This window comes from Neofelis nebulosa, chromosome 4, assembly GCF_028018385.1.
Source record: "Neofelis nebulosa isolate mNeoNeb1 chromosome 4, mNeoNeb1.pri, whole genome shotgun sequence".
In the NCBI taxonomy this organism is placed as follows: Eukaryota; Metazoa; Chordata; class Mammalia; order Carnivora; family Felidae; genus Neofelis; species Neofelis nebulosa.
Genome location: NC_080785.1, coordinates 114,192,494 through 114,207,014, shown reverse-complemented (window position 1 = coordinate 114,207,014; position 14,521 = coordinate 114,192,494). Strand labels below are relative to the sequence as shown.

The window sequence follows — 14,521 nt, the reverse complement described above, 5'->3', positions numbered from 1 at the left end:
TGAGTTGCAACACGCACTGTACCTCATTGATGCGCCTGCGCACTGCAAGCCATTCTGGGATATGTAGTTCCTATCGCCTGAAGCGTCGCCGAGCCGCGCGCAGCTTCCTGGGAAATGTAGTTCCCGGCTGAAGGGGAACAGGGTTTGGGGCTGGGAGGGCGCGCAGGCAGGCGCGCGGCGGGCAGGCCTGGAGGGGGCGGGTCCGCGTGGGCCTCGGAGCCTCCCGCCCATCCTGAGGAGAGGTCACAGCGGGAGCCTGCCGCCGCCTGGCAGCTGCCGCTATCGCCGCGAGGTCTGAGTGCCGGGGCTGCAGCCATGGCCTACTGCCGGCAGGAAGGTAGGGAGAGCGGGCTGCCCTGGAGACGGGCCTACGAGGGCCTGCAGGGGACACGCTGTTTTGCCACCCCCGCAGCCCCACAGGCCCCGGCGTCCCGCGACCCCACTGCAGGGGCGGGCGACGCGAGGAGCGGCCCGGGATATCCTCCTCGGGACCCTTGGGAGGGCTGGGCGCTGGGTCGCCACGTCCGTTTTGCAGATGAGAAAACCGAGACTGGGAGGAAGGAGGCTGGCCCAAGGTCACGGTGAGACTCGAACCCTGACCTCAGAAGGACCAGCACGTGGCGGACTTCATAAACCAGGCTGAGGGGGCGCGGGAAGTGCTGAGCACGCTTCCTCTGCCTCGTAATTGGGGATTTATTGTTACCGTCGCTCTTAACCGCACACCACGCCTTTCCATTTGTACCCGCCTTTTAACTGTCCCGAAAGAAAAGTTGCCACTCGGGTTAGGGCTGTGCTGGAGTGGTAAAAGTGCCACCAACGGGGACATTTATCGAGCCCCTACTATGTACCAGGCACTGTTCAAGGGGCTTTATATGGCTTTTCTGGTTGATCTCGCAGCGGTTTTTATAATTCTAGGCGAGGCTGTATTCGCGTTTTACCCAAGAGTAGACCTTAATACACAGAGGTGACTTAAGTCCTGGAGCTGGGGTTTGAGCTAAAGCAGTGTGGTCACAGAACTGCACTATCCAGTTTGGTGGCCACCGGATTCTAGGGAGCTCTCTGCTGGGAACCTCCACCCCTCCACCCCAACTCTTCAAGAAAGTGCCCTCTCTCCACCTAGTTCCTCTTTGCTCCATCTGTTCTTATCTCTACTGAAGAACCCAGGGGTCTTTCGGCTGGAGTCCCAGGACCTCCTCACACACTGCCACTAACTGGCTTTTTGTCCCTGAGCTGTCACCTGACCTCTGCAGGCCCCAGCTTCCAGTCTTCTAAAATGACAAGTTGGTCTTCATTCATTCATTCATTCATTCAGCAGATACTCATGGGCATCTTCTCTGTGCCTGGCAACAGGGATGGTGGACACACGAGAAGGTAAAGCCACAGAGAGAGTTAGAACTCACCCAGAAATCCTTTGGTGAATAGTCTGGTTCCCTCAGTTTAATTCAGGGATCTGAAGACCAGAGAAGGAGATGACCTACCCAGGGTCACACATCCAGTTAGGAGAACATTTCAATCTAAAATGTCAAGCCTTGGGGCACCTGGGTGGCTCAGTCAGTTGAGCGTCTGACTTCGGCTCAGGTCATGATCTCACAGTTTGTGAGTTCGAGCCCCTCATTAGGCTCTGTGCTGACCGCTTGCTTGGAGCCTGGAGCCTGCTTCGGATTCTGTGACTCCTCTCTCTGCCCCTCCCCCACTCATGCTTTGTCACACTCTGTTTCTCAAAAATAAATAAATGTAAAAAAAAAAAAAAAAAATTAAACGTCAAGCCTTTTCCCCAGTACCTCATTCTGCTTCTAGACCTCCTCCTTTCCTGGGTCATAGAGCTATAATCCTCACTGATGTGTCTATTGAGTACTATTTTTATTGATTTATAACTGTGCCATGAACAAAAGTCCTCAGCCCTCACCACTTTGTTCGACAGTAGGCCTCTTGTTTTTAATTTTCTTTCTCTGGGCTTCTAATTTACTTCGTTTAGCGAATAATTTTGAGCTGTTTAGGTAGAATGAGGCTGTGCAGATGAGTAAGACTTCTTGCCCATGAGGATATCTAGGAGTCGCAGGTTCTTTGGGAAGGAAAGGTTGTTTCCATCTGTCACCAAAGCATGGATCCTTATCTTTTCTTGGGTCAAAGATCTCTCTCTTAGTTTGGGGATGAGAATTGAAAGTCCCTGCCCAAACGGGCTCCAGACTGATTTCTAACTACCTGGTTACTGCTGAGCCACACTGGCCTCTTCATTGTTCCTCTGCCTGGTACATCTGTCTCCAGCTCTTCCCATGGCTGGCTCCTCATTCTGTGCTCTGAGTGAGTCACTTGCCGGTGCAAATTTTCCTCGGGGGGTCCACCCACCACCCAGTTTTGGCATTCAAGGTGTTCCAGAGCCTGGACTCAGCCTTGCTCCCAAGCCTCAGACCACCCACCCTTTTCTGTATCAGTGCCACACTGTTCCTTTCTTTAGTTGCCTCCTTTTCTATTGCCATCTGCCCTCTCCTGTTCCTCAAACAAGCATTTATTAGGCACCTGCAGTGTGCCAGTCTCGGCACATGGTGGTGAGCACAGGTGACGTAATCTACTCTGTGGTTTGGTGGAAAAGATGGCCGCTCTTTCTGGAATGGATCCGCTGAAGATTCTGCTGTGTACAGATCCTGTGTTTGTGTGTGCCCATTCTGGGGGAAATGAGAACACCCATCCCGGGTTTTTTGGTTTTGTTTTTGTAATCTGCTTAATGGTAATAACCATTCTGTCTTCCTGTCCTCTGCTGGGGCTGGGGTCTTCCGAGTTTGGTTTCTCCATTCACTTGTTCCGCAAATATTGATTACCCACCACATTCTGGATACTGTTCTAGGCTCTTGGGATACTGCGGTGAAAGGGATAGACAAATCCTTGCCCCAGAAGAGCTGATATTTCAGCAGGGGAGACAGGTGGTAAACAAATATGATATGGTAGGTGAGGAAAAGCACTTTGGAGAAAAAGAAGGCAGAGTAAGGGAGATGGGGAGTGATCAGGGAAGGTGGTATCAGGAGGTATAAAGACAGGGAGAGGGTGGCTGTGAGGGTATCTGGAGAGTGCTCCCGGAAGTGAGAGCAGCCTGTGCACAGGCCAGACGTAGGTATGCACCCAGCATGTCCAGTAAAGGCAAGGAGGTGGGAGTGGAGGGAGCCAGTGGTGGGAGATGGGGTCTTGGCAGCGACAGATGCAGATCTTTTTGGATGTATTTGAAGGCAGAGCCAACCAGACTTTTTTATTTTTTTAATGTTTGATTTATGTCTTTGAGAGAGAGAGAGAGAGTGTGTGTGGGAGTGGGGCAGACAGAGGGAGAGACACAGAATCTGAAGCAGGCTCCAGGCTCTCAGCTGTCAGCACAGAACCCGACACGGGGCTTGAACTCACAAACCACGAGATCATGACGTGAGCCGAAGTGGGACGCCCAACCAACTGAGCCACCCAGGCGCCCCTAGTCAACCAGATTTGATGATGGAGGTTAAGAGAAAAGAGTCAAGAATGGCTGTGCAGAGAGTAAAACTACCGAATTGGGGGTATCTCGGTATCCAGCTGCTCAGTTAGGCTTTCTGTTCTCAACCTCACCCTTAAGTCCTGTTTTCCAGAGTGGGCCCTGGGACCCCCAATTCCTGGCCCCTACCAGGGTCCTGGGGTGGGGATAGATTTTCTTCGAGCTGACTTCTCTTCGTGTGACTTTGGGTTCAGCTTTCTGTTATGTCAGAGAGCACTTCTCTCTCAGCTTTCCCACTTCCAGAACTGTACTGATCTCTCTGGCCTGTGATGGTTTCTTTTCTTGGCCATTTTATCCTTGTCATTTGCCACTATTTAAAAAATTACTGTCTTTTGAGTGGGATTTAAGGTGAGAGCAGAAACTCATTTCACCCCTTTTGCTTAAGTAAAGTCTTGTGATTCTTGCCCTGACCACGGGAGGAAGATAGGCTGAGCTTCTGGGGGACCTGTTTCATGAGGCCCTAAGAATGTGCTTGAGATCACAGCTGTTATGTGCTTAAGCCCAGATTTGAACTGCAGTGCTAAACTCTGTGATATTGATGCCACTGGGCCAGACCTTCTGAAGCTGGGTTTCTATCTCAGGCTCAGATCTGTGCTTCTGTTCTTTGTGCACATGGTTTCTAGCCCTTACTGTTATTTGTCCATGCAACAAAAGGAGCATCATCTGGATACCAGGATTGGGGAAACAAAGATACGTCCCTGCCCAGAAACCACAGTCCGATCGCCCAGGGGACAGTCTCTCCTCAGTTTTATGGTATGAATGTGTCCCCTCCCCTCCCAGTTTCATACATTGAAATCCTAACCTCCAAAGGCGATAATATTAGTAGATGGGGCCTTTGGAAGGTGCTTAAGAAATGAGGGTGGAACTTTCACTTATGGGATTAACGCCCTTATAAAAGAGGCTCCAGAGAGATCTCTAGCACCTTCCGCCATGTGAGGACACAGCAAGAAGGCAGCTGCTATGGGCCCCTCACCAGAAGGTTATCATACTGGTGCCTTGATCTTAGACTTGCAGCCTCCAGAACTGTGAGCAGTAACTTTCTAATATTTATGAACTATGTCGGTGGTGGTATTTTGTTAGAGCAGCCTGAACGGACCAAGACACCCATCCAGGGTAGGAAAAGTGCCACTCAGGGAGGCTCAGAATCCTTACATTCTCTGCCAGACACAGCTCATCAGGACCATTTCCCCCACACTTCATTTCTGTCCATGAAGCCTCTAAGACTTAGCTTCAGCCACCAAATTCAACTAAAGGTATCGTTAAGCTTCAGCCTAATTTAAAACGTGTAACTAAACATCCGCTAAGTAAAAAGACTAGTGGAAGAGGCAAGGAGCAGCAAGATCCAGGACTTTTGTCTCAAGGCACTTGGAATCTGAAAGATGGTCCAGGTTAAGCTGATTTTGCTTGTGTAATTACAGAACTAAGATGCCGATTAGGGGACCAAACCTCAGTCCAGGACCCAGAGAGGCTCTGTTGTGCTCTGGTGAGAATAGCAGTCAGAGAGGCCTTGACTTCATCTTGTACACTTCCCGGCTGTGTGGCCTTGGCCTGGTAGAGGAATTGAGGACTCCAGCCTGGGATTTCATTGTCAGGGACGGGACTGCAGTTCAGCCCGTGTAGGGAGAGCTACAGTTTGACAAGCATGAAAGAACTGGTCACGGGAGAACAGATCCACAGGGAGAGCAGAGACCTCGGGTGGGCTGGAGGTCCAGTCCCCGTGTGTGCCAAGGGTCGGCTGTCCTTACTGTCCGTTATCCCATGTGGGAGACCCTGTGGAAGCACGGGAAGGGTGCCTTCCCTCTGCCTCCTAAGCTGTCCTCTCTGGAGGTGTTGCTCTGGTTTTAGCCCCAGTACTTTTCCCCAAGCCTCTTCCTTAAATACTCGAGCCCAGTGTGGGCCCAAACCTTTTTCCTTGCTTTCTCTTAGCAAGCCTGTGACTAAACTTTCCTAAATGTTGTAAAGAGAAAACAACTGAAATAATCAGAGAAAATGCCAGCAGCTCTCAGAGAGCCACATTTCTGCAGACCCAGCCTCTGCCCCCATAGTAGCTCACTCTCTCCAGGCCACTGACTAAGGCCCTGTCCAAGGGCCCATTGGGCAGGACCTGAAGTCTCCTTAAATGCCAGACACCTCCTATCCCCTTCCAGATGAAGTCCCATTATCCCATATTTCATGGATCAGAATGGGTACTCAGTACCAAGTTCAAAGTACCATTGAACTTGTCCTTGCCCTTCAGCAGGTGGGTACCCAGTAGCTTAGAGGAAAGTTCCTGTTTATTCACTCAGCAAACATTTTTGGGGGTCAGGAGTTGCATCGGTATTTATTGTACAAAACATTTATTCCTTCCCAAAGCACACAAAGCTCTCAGGACAGCGTCCGAGTCATGCTAAGTACCCAGTTGGGCTGTCGTTTTCATTCCCGTGTGTGTTTGGGGTGGGGGGCAGTGCGGGTCTGTGCAAAGGATCTCCACCGTGTGGTGTTTAGAGCCGCCCAGAGCTGGGTGCAAATTCCAGGCCCGTGTGAGCTCAGGCACATCACTTCCCAGAGCCTTAGGCTCCCACTGTACAATGGGGCTCCTGTCCCAGGGCGGTGATGGGATGGCTGCAGGGAGCTGACACACAGGACCCAGAGAGCAGCTAGCCCCAGTCTGCCCTCCAGGGACTGCAGGGGAAACTGATGAGCATGCAGTGTGGAGTGCTGAAGACAAGGTGTTCCCACCCACACCAGGACTATCGGGTGGACACCTGCTGTGTGGTTGGCTGATGGCTAGGGATTTTTAGGAAGGCGAGGTAGTGTTGACAGCTGTAAGGTATAGGGGAGAGCTGGAGGGAGTCGGGTAGCTGAGGGGCCTGCCTTGCCATTCCACCTGGGTGATTCTGAATAACCGTTCTGGGCCTGGTTTTCTGTTGTATGAAAAGCCACGGGTCACGCCCATCCCGGTTCAATCAATGTTGATTCCCTTTTCTGTGCTTACGCAGCCTCCCTTGAGGAGAAGCTCCTCACAGAGCATGCGTTTGGCTCCCATCGGTCTGAAAGTTCAGGACCCTCTGGCAAGCCAGGCACGTAGGGCCAGGGGCTATGGCCTGACCAAGGCAGTGTTCACAAGAAGTGCTGGCTTCCTGATGCTGGTCCTTGCAGGGCCTCGGGACTGACCCTCCTGCCCAGCCTGTTATGTTTAGGTTGGGTGATTGTTCTAAAAAAAATAACACACTGCAGATTGTCACAGAAGTTGCTAACATCAGCACTTCGGGAATGGTCTCTCCTCCCCCTAGTCATTCCACTTGTTGGGAAGTTGCCCCAGGCGTCGTGGGCTGTGGGGAACTGCCACAGTGTTCCCTACCATCATGAGCCCTTCTTTCCTGGCCATGATTAGGAGCCAAGAGGCTAGAGAGAGTCTTGACTGTGGGCACTCAATGGTAGGTGACCAGGATATTTTCCCACAGGGAATCTTCTCGGATACACTTAAGTGGCTATATCAGCCAGTGGGCTGCTGGCCGGGCACCCACATCACTGCCCTCTTCTCTTGTCAAAGTTCTCAGTCCCCTTAGACTTTGCGTTCTGAACACTGTAGGTAAACCCCTAGGGGGCTAGAAGCAAGTCCTTCCCTGTCCCTTCCACCCCTTCCCTACCCACAGGCATTCGAGCCCTAGTGAGATTAGGTGGGGTTGCCCTAGTGAATCATCTTCATTCCACTAGAGTTGTCTGGCTTTAGACTGGCAAGCTGAGGACCATTGACGATACGAACTGTTTATAAATCCCGCACACCCACACGTCAGCCTTACGCACGCTGCGGAAGTTCCAGTGAGCCCAGCAGTCTAAAGCCTTTGGAGTGGCACCCTCAGCCCATATGACCAAGTGACCATTAGGATGACAGCTTGTGGCTCCCCGCTGGGCCTGGGGAGGAGGGGAGATCTGGCAGGCTGATGAGGCCTTCCTAGGTTGGTGGGACATAATGGGGACAGTCAGAGCACCATGGGAGTTCTGAGAAGGGACTGCTCCTTTCTTGAGGGGAAGAAGAAAGGAGTTGTTGCACCACTGAATTATCAGCAAATCTGGGGACTAAAAGCAGCATGCATTTGGTTGGATCGGGCATTTCATCTCCTGCCTAGAGGGTGCATATGGCATCTTCTTCCTCACTCATGACCTTGGTGGACTTTTTGTTTCAGTTGTAGGCACTCAGTAGAAGTGGCTGCTAGACTGTCACACAGACTCAGTGATGCAGCCCAGGGAGGGCATTTTGATGGACACTCTTCCCTTTCGGGTTTTGCACGGGAAGTCTTAAAACCTGGTTTGCGTGGCTTCTTTGGGTTTGGGGCTGTTTGGCTGCTCTTGAGTGAAACCTTTCTTCCTCTGTTCTCCAAACGCTAGGGAAGGATCGAATCATATTTGTGACCAAAGAAGACCATGAAACCCCAAGCAATGCAGAGCTGGTGGCTGATGACCCCAATGACCCATATGAGGAGCACGGTGGGTATGACACACAGATCCTTCCTGGAGGAAATGTTCAAAATTCCTTTCCCATTTTGTCCTGGCCAAGGCTGGGTGTTCAGGGGCCCCTCTCAGCCAAGGACCGTCTCCAGGGACTGTGAGCCCACCTCCCTTGGAGGTGCGAGAGGCTGTGCTGAGTGCTGTGCAGCTCTCGTGCTGCTGTTCTTCCCTGGCTGTTAGGCCAGAGCCTGAGTTTCTGCTGAACTGAAGTCCTCTGCCTCTTTTTCTTTTGAGGTTTTACACCGACTAAAGCTGGCTGGATGTTTCCGGATGACGAAGTTTTAGGCAGGGGGTGCGGGGCGGAAATGGATTCCAGTGCTGCGGGCAGGTTATGGCGACGGATCCTCCTGCTCGGTCCAGCTGCAGCCTGAACGCTGCCACATCTGCAGACTATAAGCAAGCAGGTGTGTGAGAGTCCTAACACCTTGTTCTGTGAGGTGGTGAAGCTCGGCTCTCTCCTTGTACGTGCTCCAGGAAGCACCTTCCACGAGATGCTCACTCGAGATAGAGGGACAGCTTTCCGGCAGCAGGACCAGCTAGCCTAGTCAGAACTGCTGCTCACAGTTTAGTGAATGGTCACTTGGTCATATGGGCTGAGGGTGCCACTCCAAAGGCTTTAGACTGCTGGGCTCACTGGAACTTCCGCAGCGTGCGTAAGGCTGACGTGTGGGTGTGCGGGATTTATAAACAGTTCGTATCGTCAATGGTCCTCAGCTTGCCAGTCTAAAGCCATTTCTGACACCTGTGATGCGAACTAACAAAGCTTCCAGTGCTGGCTGGTGAGAAATACAGTTGAAAGAGCTTGCAGCAGCAGCCTGCGGAGTATGAGCTCCTGATGGGAATTTCTCAGATGCTCTCAGTGTGCTCTTAGGTGGGACACCTGACGTGTTACCCTTACTGCCTCTGGGGGTTAGAGCAGAGTAGAGCTGAGGTGTCTAGCACCCTGCCAGGGACGCTGGGAGGTACAGATGTTCTCCGGTGTTCGCATTCTGAGAATGGCAGCCGTGGGAGTAATCTTGAACCAGCACTCTTACAAAGAAAAATAAGCCACGTGTCAGTTCCAATACTCTGCCTCTCTTTAGGTGCATATTAGTTAAGCACATTCTGCAGGGCCTACGGGACAAATCAGGCCTTGTTTTGCCTCGTGGTGTTTTTCAACACTGAATGTGTCTGTGTTGAGACTGTGCGTCCCCTCCAGTTCCTGCCGGGCCTCATCGCTCCTCTTGTTTTCTGTCCTACCCACTTCTGTCATTTATGATAGATCTGCGTGGACCGTGAAGGCAATTGCCTTTGCAGCCCCTTCCAGTGAATGATTGTACCAAGAAGCACATTCAGCAGCGAGCCCTGGGACCCAGGTTCTGAGCTCTCAATTGCAGAATGACTCAGCAGAGTAGGCAGGCCCCCAGTTTATGCCAGCTGCCTGTATCAAGGCACCCAGTTCCGTGACTGAGACAGCACTTGGAATGGCTAAGAGTGTCATGACCAAGATGGCAGAAGTCATTTTCATAGACTCAGAAAGACTGGAGGAGGGTCTTAAAGATCCCCTGGTCTGGAGGGGAAACTGGAGGAGGAGGGAGGGACTGGCCAGGGAAGTTAGTGGCCGGCCTTTGATTGCATGTTTGGAACCTGCTGCATCTGGGCTTGATTTAACATGTTGACGTCTGTGTGTTTCTACATGTTGTCCTTGAAATGCAGATTGGCACCCTCAGTGCCCTCTGTGAGGAGCTACCTCAGTCTAGCATGCCTTCCCCTGAGAAAGAATCAAACGAAGACTCCTGCAGAGCTGGGCTCTTTTTTAAAAATGTTCTTATCACAACGTCTCACTTGGAAACTGATTGTGCAGGTTTCCTAGTTTTGAGCCTTCGGAGGGCAGCGTTTGTATATAGGCCCCCTCATTTTATCGCGCTTTGCAGATGCTGCGTTTTTCACAAATTGAAGGTTTGTGGTGACCCTGCTTCAAGAAGCAAGTCTTTTGGCGCCATTTCTTCAACAGCGTTTGCTCACTTCGTGTCTCTGTGTCACATTTCGGTAATTTTTGCAACAGTTCAAACTTCTTCATTATTGTATTTGTTAGGGTGATTCTGTGATCACTGATCTTTGATGTTACTATTGTAATTTTTCTGGGGTGCCATGAACCATGTCCATGTAAGAAAGGGGATTTAATTGAGAAATGTTGTGTGTGTTCTGACTGTTCCACCAACTGGCTCTTCCTCATCTCTGTCTCTCTCTCTCCTTGGGTCTCCCCATTCCCGGACATGACAGTGTTGAAAACAGGCCGGTTAATAATCCGACAGTGGCCTCTAGTTGTGCGGTCTCATGTCACATCAGAAATTAGAAATGATTGAGTTAGCGAGGAAGGCATCTCAAGAGCCAAGATAGGCTAAAAACTAGGCCTTGTAAACCAAACAGCCAAGTTGTGAATGCAGAGGAGAAGCTCTTAAAGGAAATGAAAAGTGCTACTCCAGTAGCACTTACAAATGGTAAGCGAGCAACTGAAAATCAGTCTGTAGTTGCACCCCTCTCTGACACACGCGTGCATTTGAGCAGTTTGGTTAGTATGGTTAACATCCCTGGAGGTTTTTCCCTGTTACAAGACCGGAACCACACCATCTGGTATGCCACTAGCTTTTTCCCTTGTACACCATGTCTTGGACATCTTCCTGCCAGTGCAGAAGGATCAGCCTCCTCTTCACCGGTCGTCACACCGAGCTGAGCTTCTGCGGGCAGTGGCAGAGCCAGAGGCGCTGGAGGGAGCTAAGTGCCTGTTTTGGGGGAGGGGACTAATCTTACCCATTTGAATGGGAGGGGAGCAGAGATCGAAAGAAAGAGATCAATACCTCACCTTCTTAAGGTGTCGGGGCTTTGAAAAAGCTTCTCGCTAAGCAACCCAACGATGGCTGCTTCTTTGGATTAAACGGTTTCCAGTTTGTAGCTCTCGGGGCACAGCCACAGGCATCGCACTGGGAGGCGGCCTAGAATATAGATCAGTGTCGTGCATGGACAAAAGCTGCCATCCATGGTGGCCTCTCTCCAGCTGAGCCAAGGAATGCTGCATTTGAACCCAATCCAAATCCAAAGACAAGGGCCTACCAGGCGACAGTTCCTATCCTGAGTAGCTTTCAAAGACTGCACTTAGTTTTGCTTTTTCAGAAACCGTAGAGAGCCTGTCTCACATTTTCCTTGCCTATCTTCCTGTTGTAGGATTGATCCTGCCAAATGGAGACATTAACTGGAACTGCCCGTGCCTTGGGGGAATGGCCAGTGGCCCCTGTGGGGAACAGTTCAAGTCGGCCTTTTCCTGCTTCCACTATAGCACAGAGGATGTCAAGGGGTCAGACTGTGTAGACCAGTTCCGGGCCATGCAGGAATGCATGCAGAAATACCCCGACCTCTATCCTCAGGAGGACGAGGAGGAGGAGGAGGAGGAGAAGAAGCCAGCAGAACGTTTAGAAGAGACAGCTCCCACTGAGGCCACTGCAACCAAAGAAGAGGAGGGGTCAAGCTAATGAAGGCCATAAGGCACTGGGCTCCAGTCCTTCTCCTTCAGAGTGATATGAACCTTTTGTAAGATGCCTTTTGGTCATTCTCCGAGAACGTGTCTTTCCCTCTGTTGTTCTGTGCACTATAATGTACAAAATAACTTATTTTGATGATCAGGGGTCTTGGTCCTTTGACATATACACTGGAAAAAATGTATGTCTCCCATAAACCTATCAGCAAATGTAGCTGTCACTTTCGAATTCTCAGATTATCCTGAATTTTGCCTCTTTGAAATAATGTGCTGACTATGCTCAGCAACTAGAAATCATTATCTGGGAGTATCTTGTGAGTGAGCTGATTTATTCTGATTGATTATATGCCCTTGTAGATTTTATACCCCTGTGGGAAATGAAATAGAAACAAAACCATCTTCCTTTAAAAATGCTGGAGTGGGGCCATTCCCAGTACAAGGCCAGATGATCAGATACGTATTTCTCATGGACCGTCTTGACCTTGAGTATGTGAAGAGGTACTATAGTTCATTTCTGATGCATTTTGGTTTCCATTTTCACTTTGAGCTCCAGGTTTTCCGTGTTTAGAAATTGGAACTGTGGACACTCTGATTCACAGTCCCTAAGTGAAGAGAAAGGCTGGTTTTGCTGTTGTTGTTCTTCCACAAGCCCTGGTTTGGGGCCTCTGTTCACGCTGGCTCTGTGTCAGCCTGTTCAATGCAATGTTCTTGAGAGGTGGGGACCTAATTGTTACCAAAGTAGCAGCCAAGAGAAGAAATGGCGTGTATTTAGTCACTTAAAAGGAAAATATGACTTCTACCTGGTGTTGAATGTGTCCTTTGTTTTTACTAACTAAAAATGTTTTTGCTATAAGGAAATATAAATATGAAAAGTTCACTGAAATTCCTCCTTGAAGATACTGGTAAGCCAGTTTGAGTCCATTAAAATTTTCGGTGTTGAATTCATAGCAAGCCGGTTGTTTATCAGTGAGCAGATCCTTCACACAGACACTGCATTTAACTTGTGAGGTAGGGAAGGCTGTTCTCTTGTTGAAGGTAGGGAGCTGCAGCCCTCACAGGTTAAGTAACTCGTCCAAGACAACTGTAGGACAAATTTCAGGCCGTGATGTAGTAATGCCTTGTTTGGCCCAGGTGTATTACTCATCTATTGCCATGGAAAAATTACCTTAAAACTCAGCAGCTTGAAACACATTTAGTAACTCACAGTTTCTGTTGATCAGGGGTCTGGGCACAGCTTACCTGGGGTCTGGGGCTCAGAGTCAGACGAGGCTATGATCGAGGGGTCAGCCAGGGCTGTGACCATCTCAGGGCTTGACAGGCCTTCCAGGATCACGCAGGTGGTTTTGGGCGGAATTCAGTTCTTTGTGGGTTGTTGGGCTGAGGGCCTCAGTTCCTCACTGCCTGTGGGCCAGAGTCCTCCCTCAGTTCCCGGTCATGTGGGCCTCTGCTTAGGTCAGCTCATAACATGGCAGGTGGCTTCCATCAGAGCAAGCAAGATGGAAGGCGCAACTTATGATCACAGTGATTTGTGCCAGCTACCTACACACACAGTGTTTTCTGTCTGTGCTTTGTTAACTTTGTGATGCAGGCCTGTACAGTGTATTAGCCAGCCTTCGAGCAGAACATTGTTCTGCCCCTACTGTTTTTGTTCTCAGTAAGTTCTGTGATGGTATTGACTTTAACAGAATAATAACATTTTAGTAGCCCAAACTACTAGAAAGTAGCTCTTACATAAATAAAAGCTTCTCATTCACCTGGACTAACCAAAGAAAAGTCACATGCATTAGATAATTTTACACATAACTTTCAAGATCTGCTGTAGGCCCAGAATGTTAGTGTGATATAAATAGATAGACCTTTTCCTCTAATCAACCAAAGGGGGTAAATAAAGAGCACACAGTTCATCAAAATTGGGCATTAAGACAGAGTAGGGTTGTTTGGTGCTGGGCACAGCTTGTCAATAACCAGTGTTGTGGCTGGACCAGCCCTTGTGGGTCTTACTATGGTTGCAAGATGCCCTATGGCAGTAACCATCAGGAAACTTTGAAAAAAATAAATAAATAAAAGTTTTGTTACAGCACCTGGAAATTACATGTACCACATAGCGAATTGTAGGGGAAGCTGGAGGAGAAGACAGACAGTGAGTGAGCAGGCTTGGGGTCATGCTTTTATTGGGGTTGAGGAGGGCAGGGCCTAGGGTTTCATGGGCTCATGTTTTACTGGTGAATTTAAAACACAAAAGTTGGAATTTAAAGCTCGGGAAGAAAAAAAGCAAATGGCCAAAGTGGTCAGTTATAGAAACCAACTAGGATCCCTAAAACTAAGGAGCCTGGGACAGAAGGGAGGACAACCTGGCTCTTTACGGTGTGGTGTGGCTGGCAATGTGTTTATTTGAGATCGCCATCTTTAAAGTGGCTCCCTAGGCAATGAAAACTCCAACCAGGCACTTAACCTTAGAAAAAACAAACATTGTCAGGGCTTCCATTTCTAGGAGTTTCTATGAGCTATTAATTGAATCACTCTAATTTCATATATGTTTGAAATATCCCATAATAAAAAATGAAAAAGCATATGCTAAGCAAGAATGTTTAAGCACATCTCGTTACCTCAAGTCATAGCCAAAGGATTGCTGTCCCACATAAATGGCCCTATAAAGATTTCTCTAAAGAATATATGCAAATGGCCAACATGAAAGGTGTTAACAGCACTGGTCGTTAGGGAAATGCAAATCAAAACCACTATGAGGTATCACCTCACACCCATTAGGATGGCTATGATTTAAAAAGAAAAAGAAGTAGGCATATGGAAACATGGGAACCTTGGAGTTTCCTCAAAAAGTTAAACATAGGGGCACCTGGGTGGCTCAGTCCGTTGATCATGGACCTGAATTCAGCTTGGGTCATGATCTCGCGGTTGGTGAGTTCCAGGCCCTCGCAGGGCTCTGTGCTGACACCTCAGAGCCTGGAGCCTGCTTCGGATTCTGTGTCTCCCTCTCTCTGCCCTTTCTCTGCTCA

At 49.6% G+C, this 14,521-nt stretch overlaps 1 protein-coding gene across 2 annotated transcripts; it reads left to right on the top strand.

Moving 5' to 3' along the window:
- The first annotated feature begins 122 nt into the window (after nt 1-122).
- CHCHD4 (coiled-coil-helix-coiled-coil-helix domain containing 4) lies at nt 123-12,448 on the top strand. Of its 2 annotated transcripts, none has more exons than XM_058725872.1 (3): nt 123-337; nt 7,877-7,975; nt 11,198-12,448. In XM_058725872.1, the coding sequence occupies exons 1-3, from the start codon at nt 316-318 to the stop codon at nt 11,500-11,502; spliced, it is 426 nt and encodes a 141-aa protein (XP_058581855.1). In that variant the 5' UTR covers nt 123-315; the 3' UTR covers nt 11,503-12,448. The 2 variants fall into 2 exon arrangements, with proteins under 2 accessions (XP_058581855.1, XP_058581854.1); XM_058725871.1 differs by lacking the exon at nt 123-337 and adding an exon at nt 442-581.
- Nucleotides 12,449-14,521: the final 2,073 nt, after the last annotated feature.

What these genes read in the sequence shown, in the direction of transcription:
- CHCHD4 (XM_058725871.1), top strand. Translation starts at nt 536, where the DNA reads ATGAGAAAACCGAGACTGGGAGGAAGGAGGCTGGCCCAAGGTCACG. An exon ending in GAGGCTGGCCCAAGGTCACG is followed by an intron (nt 582 to 7,876) that starts GTGAGACTCGAA and finishes TCCAAACGCTAG; the next exon opens with GGAAGGATCGAATCATATTT. An exon ending in TGACCCATATGAGGAGCACG is followed by an intron (nt 7,976 to 11,197) that starts GTGGGTATGACA and finishes TTCCTGTTGTAG; the next exon opens with GATTGATCCTGCCAAATGGA.